This window comes from Squalius cephalus (genome assembly GCF_949319135.1).
Source record: "Squalius cephalus genome assembly, chromosome: 10".
In the NCBI taxonomy this organism is placed as follows: domain Eukaryota; kingdom Metazoa; phylum Chordata; class Actinopteri; order Cypriniformes; family Leuciscidae; genus Squalius; species Squalius cephalus.
This window is the reverse complement of record NC_137131.1, coordinates 420,001-435,000: the sequence shown is the minus strand read 5'-3', so window position 1 is coordinate 435,000 and position 15,000 is coordinate 420,001. Positions and strand designations below refer to the sequence as shown.

Here is a 15,000-nt window from a genome sequence, read left to right as displayed (position 1 = left end):
ACTGATGGTCAGAAACACACACTGATGGTCAGACACACACACTGATGGTCAGAAACACACACTGATGGTCAGAAACACACACTGATGGTCAGACACACACACACACTGATGGTCAGACACACACACTGATGGTCAGACACACACTGATGGTCAGACACACACACACACTGATGGTCAGACACACACACTGATGGTCAGACACACACTGATGGTCAGACACACACACTGATGGTCAGACACACACACACACTGATGGTCAGACACACACACTGGTCAGACACACACACTGATGGTCAGACACACACTGATGGTCAGACACACACTGATGGTCAGACACACACACTGATGGTCAGACACACACACTGATGGTCAGACACACACACTGATGGTCAGACACACACTGATGGTCAGACACACACACTGATGGTCAGACACACACACTGATGGTCAGACACACACTGATGGTCAGACACACACTGATGGTCAGACACACACACTGATGGTCAGACACACACACTGATGGTCAGACACACACTGATGGTCAGACACACACTGATGGTCAGACACACACTGATGGTCAGACACACACTGATGGTCAGACACACACACTGATGGTCAGACACACACTGATGGTCAGACACACACTGATGGTCAGACACACACACTGATGGTCAGACACACACACTGATGGTCAGACACACACACTGATGGTCAGACACACACTGATGGTCAGACACACACTGATGGTCAGACACACACACTGATGGTCAGACACACACACTGATGGTCAGACACACACACTGATGGTCAGACACACACACTGATGGTCAGACACACACTGATGGTCAGACACACACACTGATGGTCAGACACACACTGATGGTCAGACACACACACTGATGGTCAGACACACACACTGATGGTGACTCATGGTTTACCCTGAAGCAGGACGTGTGGCTGATGATGTTCAGCTCCTCTAAGATCATCTTCCCGTCTCCAGCGATGGGTTTCCCACAGACCGTACAGGCGTCGCGACTGCTGACCCTACAGAGAGATCTTACAGTACGCTGGATAATATAATAACCCTCTGATCATTAACCTCATTAACCCCTGACCTGCTGGACTGTAGTGTCTGTAGAGGCGAGCGTAGGGTCGGCGATGCAGCGGGAATCTCCGTGTTAACAGTCCTGACCTGCGTTCTGATATCAGGAGAAGAACACACATGCATATTTACACAGATGAGTCTATGACAATCAGTTTGTTCTGAATTATGAGTTATCATCATGTCTACTCTCTAAAAAATATTGGGTTCTTTTTTCTACCAAAATCCTGGGTTGAGACTTTTGGGTATCCTGGGTCAGACGTAACAACCCAGTGTTTGGGTAGTTTTTGTGTTACCCAGATCCTGGGTCAGACGTAACAACCCAGTGTTTGGGTAGTTTTTGTGTAACCCAGATCCTGGGTCAGACGTAACAACCCAGTGTTTGGGTAGTTTTTGTGTAACCCAGATCCTGGGTCAGACGTAACAACCCAGTGTTTGGGTAGTTTTTGTGTTACCCAGATCCTGGGTCAGACGTAACAACCCAGTGTTTGGGTAGTTTTTGTGTAACCCAGATCCTGGGTCAGACGTAACAACCAAGTGTTTGGGTAGTTTTTGTGTAACCCAGACCCACTGATTGAATACTGTTTAACTCATCTTCTTTGCACTGACTGAATGACGCGTGAGGTTCTCGTACCTCGCTGAGGGTTTCTCTGCCGGTCTCGAGCTCAGGCCCTCGTCCAGCGCTGAAGATGTTTTAGTGTTCGTGACGGTCGTCCTGTTTGATGGACAGAACAATCAGAGACCCTGAAGCAACATCAGGTGTGTGTGTGTGTGTGTGTGTGTGTGTGTGTGTGTGTGTGTTAGTGTGTGTGTGTGTGTGTGTGTGTGTGTGTGTGTGTGAGACACTTACTGAGACTGAAGCGGTGTCGAGGACTTCAGTGTAGAGACAGACACGCTTTCACTCCTGAGAACAGAGAACAACATCAGGTGTGTGTAAGAGGAGGAAGAGTGTGTGTGTGTGTGTAAGAGGAGGAAGAGTGTGTGTAAGAGGAGGAAGAGTGTGTGTGTAAGAGGAGGAAGAGTGTGTGTATGTAAGAGGAGGAAGAGTGTGTGTATGTAAGAGGAGGAAGAGTGTGTGTATGTAAGAGGAGGAAGAGTGTGTGTATGTAAGAGGAGGAAGAGTGTGTGTATGTAAGAGGAGGACGAGGAAGATATAATATTCAGTACACTACACTGGCAGTGGATACAGGATACCATTTATTCACCTTAATACTGTAAATTGTCATTACTATACTTTATGTAATTGCAAAATTTGTTTACTTTGTTACAATAAACTTTTCTTCTGTATCTGCATTCTCTGTAGTGTCTAACGAATGATCAGAAGTGTTTATAATATTGACTGATGTGTGTATGATCTGAGAGCATTGTTTGATTTTGCCAGAAGAGTCAGAGGTTCTCTGAATGTAGTGTTTGTGTAACCCAGCTCCTGGGTCAGACGTAACAACCCAGGGGTTGGGTTATTTATCGCTGGCTTTTTGCGACCTCTTCAGGAGAAGTAACAGTCCCAAACAGAAGTAAGGATTTAAGTTATTCTGTAAACATTCATTCATGTATGAAGTAAAAAAAGAAAGAAAAAGCTAGTACTATAGTAACAATGAATCAACCCATTATGCTGGGTTAAATAAACAATCGAATTTGCTGGGTAAAGTTAACCCCACATGTGTTCTGTCCTATATATTTACCCAGACTTTTGGGTTGTTTTTAACCCAGTGTTTTTAAGAGTGTGTGTGTGTGTGTGTGAGCTGGGCATGAACTGATGTGGAGTGTGTGTTTATCACACGTGTGATGCTGATAACAGTGAGATCCTCAGAGTGTCTTACTGTGATCTGACAGGCTGTGACTGCACTCTTCCAGACAGTAAGGAGTCAGAGAGGTCATCCAGTGCAGCGCTGAGGGGACAGTACACGATGAAGATCTCAGGTGCAGTAAAGGAGGTAAAGGACAGGTGTGCAGCAGATTTACCTGGCAGTCTGAGAGCTGGAGTGTGTGTTCAGGGTCACGGCTGACGGAGAATACCTGACATCAACACAAACATCTCATCATCACACAGTGGTGTAAAGTACTGGAGGAAATGTAATTAGTTACTGTACTTAAGTCTCTTTTTGGCTACTTTGTAGTTTTACTGAGTATCAAATATATTAGCAACTTTTACTCTCTACTTGAGGTTCTCGTACCTCGCTGAGGGTTTCTCTGCCGGTCTCGAGCTCAGGCCCTCGTCCAGCGCTGAAGATGTTTTAGTGTTCGTGACGGTCGTCCTGTTTGATGGACAGAACATTTAGAGACCCTGAAGCAACATCAGGTGTGTGTGTGTGTGTGTGTGTGTGTGTGTGTGTGTGTGTGTGAGAGAGAGACACTTACTGAGACTGAAGCGGTGTCGAGGACTTCAGTGTAGAGACAGACACGCTTTCACTCCTGAGAACAGAGAACAACATCAGGTGTGTGTGTGTGTGTGTGTGTGTGTGTGTGTGTGTGTGTGTGTGTGTGTGTGTGTGTGTGTGTGTGTGTGTGTGTGTGTGTGTGTGAGAGAGAGACACTTACTGAGACTGAAGCGGTGTCGAGGACTTCAGTGTAGAGACAGACACGCTTTCACTCCTGAGAATAGAGAACAACATCAGGTGTGTGTGTGTGTGTGTGTGTGTGTGTGTGTGTGTGTGTGTGTGTGTGTGTGTGTGTGTGTGTGTGTGTGTGTGTGTGTGTGTGTGTGTGAGAGAGAGACACTTACTGAGACTGAAGCGGTGTCGAGGACTTCAGTGTAGAGACAGACACGCTTTCACTCCTGAGAATAGAGAACAACATCAGGTGTGTGTGTGTGTGTGTGTGTGTGTGTGTGTGTGTGTGTGTGTGTGTGTGTGTGTGTGTGTGTGCGTGCGTGCGTGCGTGCGTGCGTGCGTGCGTGCGTGCGTGCGTGCGTGTGTGTGTGTGTGTGAGAGAGAGAGAGACACTTACTGAGACTGAAGCGGTGTCGAGGACTTCAGTGTAGAGACAGACACGCTTTCACTCCTGAGAATAGAGAACAACATCAGGTGTGTGTGTGTGTGTGTGTGTGTGTGTGTGTGTGTGTGTGTGTGTGTGTGTGTGTGTGTGTGTGAGAGAGAGACACTTACTGAGACTGAGGCGGTGTCGAGGACTTCAGTGTAGAGACAGACACACTTTCACTCCTGAGAACAGAGAACAACATCAGGAGTGTGTTCATGATTGGTGAGGTGTGTGTGTGTGTGTGTGTGTGTGTGTGTGTGTGTGTGTGTAGGATGATCTCACCGGGTCGAGCTCTTCACGGGACTGGAGACGGAGGAACTCTTCACAGCGCTGAGGAATGAAGAAACACATCAGAACTTCAGATGCTCCTCATCAGTGTTGTGTGTAACTCATTACAAGTAACTTGATCAGTGTTGAGCTTGACCCTAACCCTAACCCTAACGTAATCAGATTACTTTTTCAACTAACTAGTGAAGTAATGCATTACTTTTAAAATTTACAACAAAATATCTGAGTTAGTTTTTTCAAAAAAGTAACACAAATCACTTTGTTTTCCCTTTCACTTTGTTTTGTTTTGTTATTACTCTACCTCTACTGTACTCTCCTCTACTGTACTCTACTGTACTCTACCTCTACTGTACACTACTGTACTCTACTGTACTCTACCTCTACTGTACACTACTGTACTCTACTGTACTCTACTGTACTCTACCTCTACTGTACTCCTCTACTGTACTCTCCTCTACTGTACTCTACTGTACTCTCCTCTACTGTACTCTACTGTACTCTACCTCTACTGTACACTACTGTACTCTACTGTACTCTACTGTACTCTACCTCTACTGTACTCCTCCACTGTACTCTCCTCTACTGTACTCCTCTACTGTACTCCTCCACTGTACTCTCCTCTACTGTACTCCTCTACTGTACTCTCCTCTACTGTACTCTACTGTGCCCTACTGTACTCTACCTCTACTGTACTCCTCTACTGTACTCTACTGTACTGCGCTCTACTGTACTCTACTGTACTCTACTCTACTGTACTCTACTGTACTCTACTGTACTCTACCTCTACTGTACTCCTCTACTGTACTGCACTCTACTGTACTCTCCTCTGCTGTGCTCTCCTCTACTGTACTCTACTGTACTCTACTCTACTGTACTCTACTGTACTCTACTCTACTGTACTCTACTGTACTCTACTGTACTCTACCGTACTCTACCTCTACTGTACTCCTCTACTGTACTGCACTCTACTGTACTCTCCTCTGCTGTGCTCTCCTCTACTGTACTCTACTGTACTGCACTCTACTGTACTCTCCTCTACTGTACTCTCCTCTACTGTACTCTACTGTGCTGCACTCCACTGTACTCTCCTCTACTGTACTCTACTGTACTCTACTCCACTGTACTCTACTGTACTGCACTCTACTGTACTCTACTGTACTGTACTCTACTGTGCTCTACCTCTACTGTACTCTACTGTACTGTACTCCACTCTACTCTACTGTACTCTACTGTGCTGCACTCTACTGTACTCTACTGTACTCTACTATCCTCTACTGTACTGTACTCTACTGTACTCTACTGTACTCCACCTCCGCTGTACTCTACTGTACTGTACTCCACTCTACTCTACTGTACTCTACTGTGCTGCACTCTACTGTACTCTACTGTACTCTACTCTACTCCACCTCTACTGTACTCTACTATCCTCTACTGTACTCTACTGTACTGTACTCTACTGTACTCCACCTCTACTGTACTCTACTGTACTCCACTGTACTCTACCTCTACTGTGCTCTACTGTACTCTACCTCTACTGTACTCTGCCTCTACTGTACTCTACTGTACTCTACTGTGCTCTACCTCTACTGTACTCTGCTGTACTCTACTGTACTCTACTGTACTCAGCTGTACTCTACTATACTCTATTGTACTCTACTGTACTCTACCTCTACTTTGCTGTACTCTACTGTACTCCACTGTCCTCCACTGTACTCCACCTCTACTGTACTTTACCTCTTCTGTACTGTACTGTACTGTACTGTACTCTACTGTATTCTACTGTACTCGACCTCTACTGTACTCTGCCTCTACTGTACTCTACTGTACTCTACTGTACTGTGCTCCACTCTACTCTACTGTACTCTACTCTACTCTACTCTACTGTACTCTACTGTACTCCACCTCTACTGTACTCTACTATACTCTACTGTACTCTACTGTACTCTACCTCTACTGTACTCTACTGTACTCTACCTCTACTGTACTCTACTGTACTCTATCTCTACTGTACTCTACTGTGCTCTACCTCTACTGTACTCTTCTGTACTGTACTCTGCTGTACTCTACTGTACTCTACTGTACTCTACTGTACTCTACTATACTCTATTGTACTCTATTGTACTCTACTGTACTCTACCTCTACTGTACTGTACTCTACTGTACTCTACCTCTACTGCCCTCTACTGTACTCCACCTCTACTGTACTCTCCTCTTCTGTACTGTACTGTACTGTACTCTACTGTATTCTACTGTACTCTACCTCTACTGTACTCTGTCTCTACTGTACTCTACTGTACTCTACTGTAGTGTACTCTACTGTACTGTATTCTGCTGTACTGTACTCTACTCTACCTCTACTGTACATGCGTGAATCTGCATTTCCTTCAGCCTGAGGATTATTATTTCACTTTTGGTGTGATAGAGTCTTTACATTTGCCCATAAATATAACTTTTTTGTTATAAAAAAACAAGCCAAGCCCAGTTGAAAAAAAAGCAACGCAAAACTAATGTAACGCATTACTTTTCTAAAAAAGTAACAAGTAACGCAGTTAGGTACCTTTTAAGGGAGAAACGCAATATTGTAATGCATTACTTTTCAAAGTAACTCTCCCCTACACTGGTCGTCTTTAACATCTGGATCTGACAGAAAATCTCTTACGTTGAAGTGGCTGTGGCTTTTTATTTATTAAATCATAAAAATGTACAATTAAAATAATTGAATAATTGTATAAAACAATCAGTAATAAAACATATAAAAGGATGTTTTTTACCTGCATGTCATGTGACCATTAACTGAGATTAACATCAGAGAACCGTGAACATGTGAATGTGTCATCAAATTATTGAAATATTACATGAAAACTTCAAGAACAGGTTTGTGAATCACTGAATTACTCAGATCTCACTCGACTCACCCATTGGTAGTTTGAGACGCTGTGAGCTCTGGAAACTTCTCACCGAATGATGGTTTAACGGGGCTTAACCTGTCACACACAAACATGAACACGTCAACACAACTGATGAATAAAAGTATTCATTTCTTTAAACAAAATCTATTTTACCCCCAACTTTAGAATGTATGTTCAGAACATAAAAATTGTGAAAATTATTTATCAATGTTCTGTAAATGTTCCAAAAAAAAATCTAAAAGTTTTAATGTTTTTTTTCTTGGTCATGTGAACGTTAAGGGAAAATTACATTGTATCATTATTGTATCTAACATCATGGAAACATTACTTTTGAATGTTCTCTGAACGTTCTGAAACAAGTAGTAACATTTAAAAAACATTAGACAAACGTTCAACTGAAACATTTAAGAAAAACGTTCCATGAATGATGTATAAATAATATTTTTGTGTTAACATTCTGAGAACATTATAAAAGGCCAGATAATTTGAACGAATGTTCTATTAACGTTAATTTGAGAGAACCTCATCTAAAAGTTCCCTGTTCGCTGTCCCTCTCTCTGCAGAACAAAAGTGGGCGTTTCTAAATTTGTGGGTGTTTGTAAATCATGTCATGAAAATTATGCCCTTCACCCCTAAACCCCGCCCTCACTGTGACGTGGGCCAATCAGGTGACGTGGTCAAAAACGGCCCTCTGTTTATGGCCCTGCCCACTGATCTGGCCCCGCCCACTGATCTGGCCCTGCCCACTGATCTGGCCCTGCCCACAGATCTGGCCCCGCCCACTGATCTGGCCCCACCCACTGATCTGGCCCTGCCCACTGATCTGGCCCTGCCCACTGATCTGGCCCCGCCCACTGATCTGGTCACGCCCCTGACGGTCCTGCAGACACGCTGATGCCGGCCGCGGTGAACTCCACTTTACTCACGTTTTGCTGCTGGAGTTTGCACCAGAGAAGACGCGCGCGTTGAAGCTGGATGTGTTGGGAGTCTTGAGCACCGGATTCCTGCAACAGAGTCTCACATTAAAAATATTCACAAACGTCTGAAGCTTCTAGCATGTGTGTGTGTGAAGAGCGTCAGATCTCACTTGGCTGGGACCGGAGGTTTGGGAGCCGGAGCCGGAGCCGGTGGTGGGACGATCGCAGAGATGCTCGTGTTCACCGATGCGGGGCTGAGGGACCACACAACAGTCAACTCACCGTTATTATGTAGTGCTTTTTACAACACAGATTGTTTACAGTGATAATAGGAAAATAATGCAACAAAGTTTGTTTCTTGAAGAAAATAGCATCATAGTCCAGTTTAAAGGGGATATATCATGAAAATCTGCTGTAATCAGGTCCCGGTGCTTCTACCAACCCAGAAAACCTGAAAAGTGAAACCCAGTAACTGTGTTCTGGTGAGCCTTTCTCTGCAAACGTGTCTAAAAATAAGCCGATCAGATTTCGCTCTCCTTCTGACGTATGAAGAGGATCTTATTATAATATTCCCGGCCCTTAATCTGCACGTTTACACACACCAGCCGACATTTGGTTCCACACGCGCCAACAGAGACCAGTTCTAACGCACTGATGAAGATCCAGCAGAGCCTGAAGCTGTTCTGTGGTTGAGCACAGACGAGCACTGAACACTATTGACCAGAACATGTCACCGCTGTCTTATAAAGACCTCAGGAACTGTGGACACTTGTGGAGGAGTTAAACATGATGATGAGATGATCAGTGTAACTCCACAACAACTACAGAAATGTCTCCACTAACATTCAGAAGCTCTTCCTGAGTCTCTCCGTAAGGCTGCACTCGCTACTGGTTATTCTGGGATTCTGGATGAGGGAGATTGGCCTGTTCTGTTATTGCCGGAGTTTCTGAAGCTCGTGTAAAGACTCCGCCCTCTTCTGAACGGAGGCGGAGCTAAAGCTCATTTGCATTTAAAGGGACACACACAAAAACAGCGCATTTTTGCTCACACCCAAAAGGGGCAAATTTGACAAGCTATAATAAATGATCTGGTATTCTGAGCTGAGATTTCACAGACACATTCTGGGAACGCTAGAGATTTATATTACATCTGGTGAAGAGGGGCATCATATGTCACATTTAAGTAAGTTCAGTGATGGTTCACTTTTGTTGTAAAAAAAGTTATTAATTTAGTTAATTTATATATATAGAGCCGCTCTGGAGTAAACTGTGACGTCATCGTCCAGCTCAGCTCAGTTCTCATATAATGTTCAATAATATTGTTGAATATTAAATGTCCTCAACTAAGCAAGACAAAGGCGACAGAGGAACTAAAACTCCATCAGGACAGAATGGAGGAAAACCCTCAGGAGAAACCAGACTCAGTTCTCCTCTGGCCAACGAGCCAACAGTGTGTGATTATGATTATGATTCAGGCAGAGTTACAGGTCAGAGGTCAGATTGGTGTGTGTGTGTGTGTGTGTGTGTGTGTGTGTGTGTGTGTGTCACACCTCTTGCTGAAGGAGCTGAAGGTCGTCCCAGAGTTCACCGGGGTTTTTTCGGTCTCCACTGACTTGCTGAAGTTACACAGAACATGAATGAGATTTAATATGAATATGAAAGCAGTGGCTGATATGATTATGACTGACAGATTCTCACCTGCTGACATCATCCACTGGTTTCTTCTGAGACAGAACGACTTTACCGAAGTTCGGATCATCACTATAAAACAACACGAGATACAGGAATAATGTAGAGGAGCTCATTTCATCATTTCTACATCACGTGTGTGTGTGTGTGTGTGTGTGTGTGTGTGTAAATGTGAGTGTGTGAGTGTGAGTGTGTGTGTGTGTGTGTGTGTGAGTGTGTGTGTGTGAGTGTGTGTGTGTGTGTGTGTGTGTGTGTGTGTGTGTGTGTGTGTGAGTGTGAGTGTGAGTGTGTGTGTGTGTGTGTGTGTGTGTGTGAGTGTGTGTGTGTGTGTGTGTGTGTGTGTGTGTGTGTCATACTCGATGGGTTCGTCCTCTTCTGCTTTTCGTCTGATCCAGCTGTTGTCTTGTAGGACGGTTCTCCTCCCTCAAATATGTTGACACATCATCATCATCATCATCATCATCATCATCATCACATGTACACACACACACACACACACACACCTATTCAAGTTCTGGACAGGTTTCAGGAGACTCAAATAAACGAGAAGATCTTACCAGATTTGGTGTGTGTGCTCATGATGTCAGCGCTGTGGAGGTTCTGTGGGATGAAGAGTTCAGGATCACTCAGGCTGTCACTGAAGCTCAACAACACAAACCTTTCGTCTGATTCACTGTTTCACACGTCGTGTTTATAAACTATTAGTGTTTGCGTGTGAAAGTGAGTGCGCTGCAGGCGTGTTGTTATGCATATGTGGCAGGGGTGTGTGTGTGTGTGTGTGTGTGTGTGTGTGTGTGTGTGTGTGTGTGTGTGGTTTCCCTGTTTCTCAGGGTGTGAGCTGAAGTCACCCGTCCTGATCAACCAGCAGACGCCCCTTCAGAAACAATTACCACACACACACACACACACACACCCTGCTGATAACCAGCGTTCCTTACACACACCGTCTAACGTACGACGCACACACACACACACACACACACACACACACACACACACACACACACACACACACACACTGCTCATGATGCTGAATATGACTGTGAGAGGCTTTATGATTTATCATGAGGAAAAAGTGTGGAAGCCCATTTCTTTTATCATAATTATGTCAATTAAGTCATAATTATGACATTAAAACATCGAAATTGACATAAAAAGTTGTAATTCCGACTTAAAAAGTCATAATTAAATTATGACATAAAAGTCAAAATTAGTCATAAGTCATAAGTATTAGATAAAAGTTGAAATTCTTCATAATTATTACATAAAAATCTAATGATAACATACTAAGTCTAAATTATTGCTTCAAAAAAGTCATAATTATCACATTAAGACATCGTAATTGAAATCACGTAAAAATTATGGCCAATTATGACCAAAAGTTGAAATTATGAAAAAACTAAGTCGTAATTATGAGATAAGAAGTCAAAATTATGACTTAAAAAAAAATTATTATGACATAAAAGTCAAAATTATGACACACTAAGTTATAATTATGTCATAAAATCCCAATCAAGTCATAATTATGATTTACCAAAGCATGATTTTGTGTCTTATGTGGCAGAAATGAGCTTCAATAAAAAGATATGATAGATATGAAATATGGACATCAAGCATCCTCTGCCGCCATTTAATACTTTCACATACAAATGTTTTCAGAAGTTTAAAGTCATTAATGCTGCAGTGTAAGTTTGACTGACCTGTGTGTGACGGACGGCCGCTGGCGTGTGAGTGTGAGTGTGTGTGTGTGTGTGTGTGTGTGTTAATCTGCTGTCACACCCTGCTCTGCTGTCACAGCCAATGAGGACTTTGATCACACGACCTCTGACCTCAGCAAACCTGTACAGTGAGTTTCAGCTGCCGCTTCAGCACACAAACACAAACACACACACACACACACTTTAGATAGATTACACACACACACACTCTTTCCTTCTTCGTCAGGTTATTCACCTGTTCTTTCTCTCCTTCATCACGAGTCCAGGCCTGTTTTATGGACGGGTGTGTGTGGATCTGATGAAGGTGTCGCACATTCCTTTATCAGACGAGAGTCACTCCGCTCCACCTCTGGGTGAGAATATCTGAGCAGAGATTCCCTGATATGATTGTAAAGCACTTTGGGTGTGCAGTAGTGCAGTACTGTGCAAAAGTCTTAGGCATGTTAATACCCCACCCCCCCCCACCCCAACATTCTTTTTGCCATTAATTGTAATAATCCAGTGAGATTTGTGTCTCCACAAGGAGTCTGACAACAGCCGGTGTGATCTGATCTCACCATCATCGAGTCCGTCTGTGATTACATGAAGAAACAGAAGAAACTGAGACAGACTAAATCCAGAAGAACTGCGGGAACGTCTCCGAGACACTTGAAGAAACCTTGAAGAAACCTACGCCACAAAATGTATAATGATGATTAGAATCAACATTGAAAACTCTTAAATATCAGCCACTGAATATTGTGTCTCAGTCGCTGCTTTATATGCTTTTATAAGGTCTATAAGAGATGGAAAGAGAAAAACTGAGAAATGCAGCATTCCAGCCAGTGTTATTTCACTAGAGCTGGGATACTGACACAGATTTTATTAATAGATTGAATTAGTTCATTTAGTTGTGTGTGGTTTTGTCTTTTTATTATTTTGGTATGGCTATTTTTTTCATAAATATTTTTTATTTTAGTTAAAATTTTTATTATTTTAATAGTTTACATCAACTAAAGTAAATAAAAATGAGAAATGTTGCCTTGGCTACTAAATGAAATAAAAAAAAGTTGTTTTTTTATATAACCTATTTGAGTTTATTTCAGTTATTTTAATTCAAGTAATGGAAATGTTTTGATTGGTTTATGGTTTAGTTGTAAATAACTGATTCCAACAGTCTTAAAAATGTATATCTATTATAACCTTTACTTTAAAACAAGACTGATTTATGCTTTAAACATCTAAAGATTAAAAAATTTAAACATCTAAACATGTTTTCTGTGATTGGCATACTCCTGCCACAGACAGTAAGAGTTAAGGCTAAGGTTAGCGTTCAGTCTCAGTATATACTCGATGCGCAGTGTGTGTGTGTGTGTGTGAGAGAGAGTGAGTGTGTGTGTGTGTGTGAGTGTGTGGGAGCGCCGCCCTCTGCCGGCAGCGTGTGGAACTACACTCCTTCGACTCTACCCAGAATGCACCGCTCGCGTCTAAGCACAAGCACAACACTTCGCCATTTTCCGCGAACAGGCGCTTCTCTGTGGAGAAACTGGGTCACAAGATACAGAGAAAAACACTCGAAGCGTCTTCACCAGAGTCACCGGTTACCGCGCGTCGATCTCTCCGCCTTCATCGCGTCGAGCGAGAGCCAATGCTGGTGTTCGGTCGGGCCGCTCGGGGGAAGTACTGGAGCTCGGGCCCGGGCTGAGGAGAACCGATCACCGAACCCCGATCACCGAGACTAGCAGCACTGCGACACACAGGTACATCAACATCAACACACTTAATATAATATCTGTCTGTCTGTAGGGATCGGCATTGACTCACATTCCATTCGATTCGATTTGATTCAGTTCCGATTTCGATTCTATATTGATACATTTGGATATATATCTGGTACAGTAACTTACAGTACATGTACATTTTTCTCAAGTAAAAAAAAAAAAACTGAACTAAAGCTGTAAGCTATACAGGAATATGGCTGTAATAACTTTTTTCATGACGGATTATTTCAATCATACATGGAATATTGAAGAAAAGGTTATGCAATAATAATGTGATTTAGTGTAGCTTTATATATTTATCAAAACCACCCTCTGTAGAGTTATGTCTCTGCTGAGTTAGTGTGTATTGAGTGTGTTCTCTGAGGTGAATGTGAGGTTTGATTGATGATTTCAGGAGACATGATGGAGTTCCGGAAGTTGTTCTGAATCTTCCAACTTTCCTTCTGATGTTCACTGATGTTTATTTGCTGCTGTAACTAGTAGAGCAAGAGATGATCGCTTCATCTGTCACACACACACACACACACACACTGACTGAGTTTACTGATGAAACTGACAGGATTTGAGACTGAGACTATGTTTTATATCAGAAGTATCGAAGATTATTGTGATTATGGGATGGCAGGAGGACAGAGGCTGATTCGCTGATGTCAGACTGAAGATGATCGAATAATGACACAATCTTTATGTTGGTGTTTGTTCAGCAGATCTGCAGATTTATTCTTGATATTGTTTTTCTCAGGCATATCTGGAGCTTGATTCACTGATGATGGTCAGGAAGGGCGTGTTCACACACACATTTAGTTTCTGTTCAGTTAATTCATGCATGAAGTGTTTGGCAAATGCTTGTTGATCCATGTGTGGTTAGATGAAGATCTCAGCGGATCTAGTTAATCGCAGGTAATTAAAGAGTAAAGAATTGAATTAAATAGATGATGAAAATGGAAAAACTGAGTATCAGCTCCGCTGCGCACATGTGAACTCTAATGTGTGTTATCTTTATGTTGTAATCAGGGTTTGAAATGAACTTTTTTACCCACTGGCTAATTTTGGTTTCCGGCCATTCAGAACTTCTACTAGCCAAAAAAAGAAAGTTTATACAGTACCAGTCTAAAGTTTGGAAACACTACTATTTTTAATGTTTTTGAAAGAAGTCTCTTATGCTCATCAAGCCTGCAGTTAAAAAAAACAAAACAGTAATATTATGAAATATTATTACAATTTAAAATAATGTTTCTCTTTTTTAATATATTTTAAAATGTAATTTATTTTTGTGATGCAAAGCTGAATTTTCATCAGCAAGTACTCCAGTCTTTGGTGTCTTATGATCCTTCAGAAATCATTCTAATATGATGATTTGATACTCAGTTATTATCAATGATGGAAACAGTTGTGCTGTTTAATATATTTTTTTGGAATACTTTTTTCAGGATTCATTGATGAGTAAAACGTTAACAGCATTTATTCATAAAAACAGCATTTATTCAAAATAAAAACATTTCTAACAATATAAATCGTTACCATCACCTTTTATCAATTTAACGCATCCTTGTTGAATTAAAGTACTAATTTCTTTTAAAAAAATAGTTATTGTTCCCAAACTTTTGAACGGTAGTGTATATTGTTACAAAAGATTTCTAT

General features: G+C 42.2%; 2 protein-coding genes across 5 annotated transcripts in view; one reads left to right on the top strand and one right to left on the bottom strand.

Moving 5' to 3' along the window:
- Positions 1 to 11,862, bottom strand: part of LOC307165833 (uncharacterized protein) — a 14,069-nt gene extending 2,207 nt beyond the window's left edge. Inside the window, exons 1-21 of the mRNA XM_079883820.1 lie at positions 11,582 to 11,862; positions 10,439 to 10,481; positions 10,238 to 10,304; positions 9,891 to 9,953; positions 9,743 to 9,808; positions 8,363 to 8,446; positions 8,202 to 8,279; positions 7,282 to 7,350; positions 4,361 to 4,408; positions 4,207 to 4,260; positions 4,049 to 4,102; positions 3,825 to 3,878; positions 3,641 to 3,694; positions 3,461 to 3,514; positions 3,277 to 3,357; positions 3,065 to 3,118; positions 2,923 to 2,991; positions 1,953 to 2,006; positions 1,737 to 1,817; positions 1,116 to 1,199; positions 939 to 1,044 (exon numbers count right to left, since the gene is read on the bottom strand). Coding sequence (XP_079739946.1) covers positions 939 to 1,044; positions 1,116 to 1,199; positions 1,737 to 1,817; positions 1,953 to 2,006; positions 2,923 to 2,991; positions 3,065 to 3,118; positions 3,277 to 3,357; positions 3,461 to 3,514; positions 3,641 to 3,694; positions 3,825 to 3,878; positions 4,049 to 4,102; positions 4,207 to 4,260; positions 4,361 to 4,408; positions 7,282 to 7,350; positions 8,202 to 8,279; positions 8,363 to 8,446; positions 9,743 to 9,808; positions 9,891 to 9,953; positions 10,238 to 10,304; positions 10,439 to 10,460 — 1,296 coding nt within the window. The 5' untranslated portion in view covers positions 10,461 to 10,481; positions 11,582 to 11,862. The remainder of the gene's footprint in view (positions 1 to 938; positions 1,045 to 1,115; positions 1,200 to 1,736; positions 1,818 to 1,952; positions 2,007 to 2,922; positions 2,992 to 3,064; positions 3,119 to 3,276; positions 3,358 to 3,460; positions 3,515 to 3,640; positions 3,695 to 3,824; positions 3,879 to 4,048; positions 4,103 to 4,206; positions 4,261 to 4,360; positions 4,409 to 7,281; positions 7,351 to 8,201; positions 8,280 to 8,362; positions 8,447 to 9,742; positions 9,809 to 9,890; positions 9,954 to 10,237; positions 10,305 to 10,438; positions 10,482 to 11,581) is intronic.
- A 1,191-nt stretch (positions 11,863 to 13,053) lies between these two features.
- fbxl3b (F-box and leucine-rich repeat protein 3b) overlaps positions 13,054 to 15,000 on the top strand; it is a 12,353-nt gene continuing 10,406 nt past the window's right edge. For all 4 annotated transcript variants that reach the window (XR_013822545.1, XR_013822546.1, XR_013822547.1 and 1 more), the window contains exon 1: positions 13,054 to 13,338. The gene's annotated coding sequence lies outside the window, so the exon portion shown is untranslated. The remainder of the gene's footprint in view (positions 13,339 to 15,000) is intronic.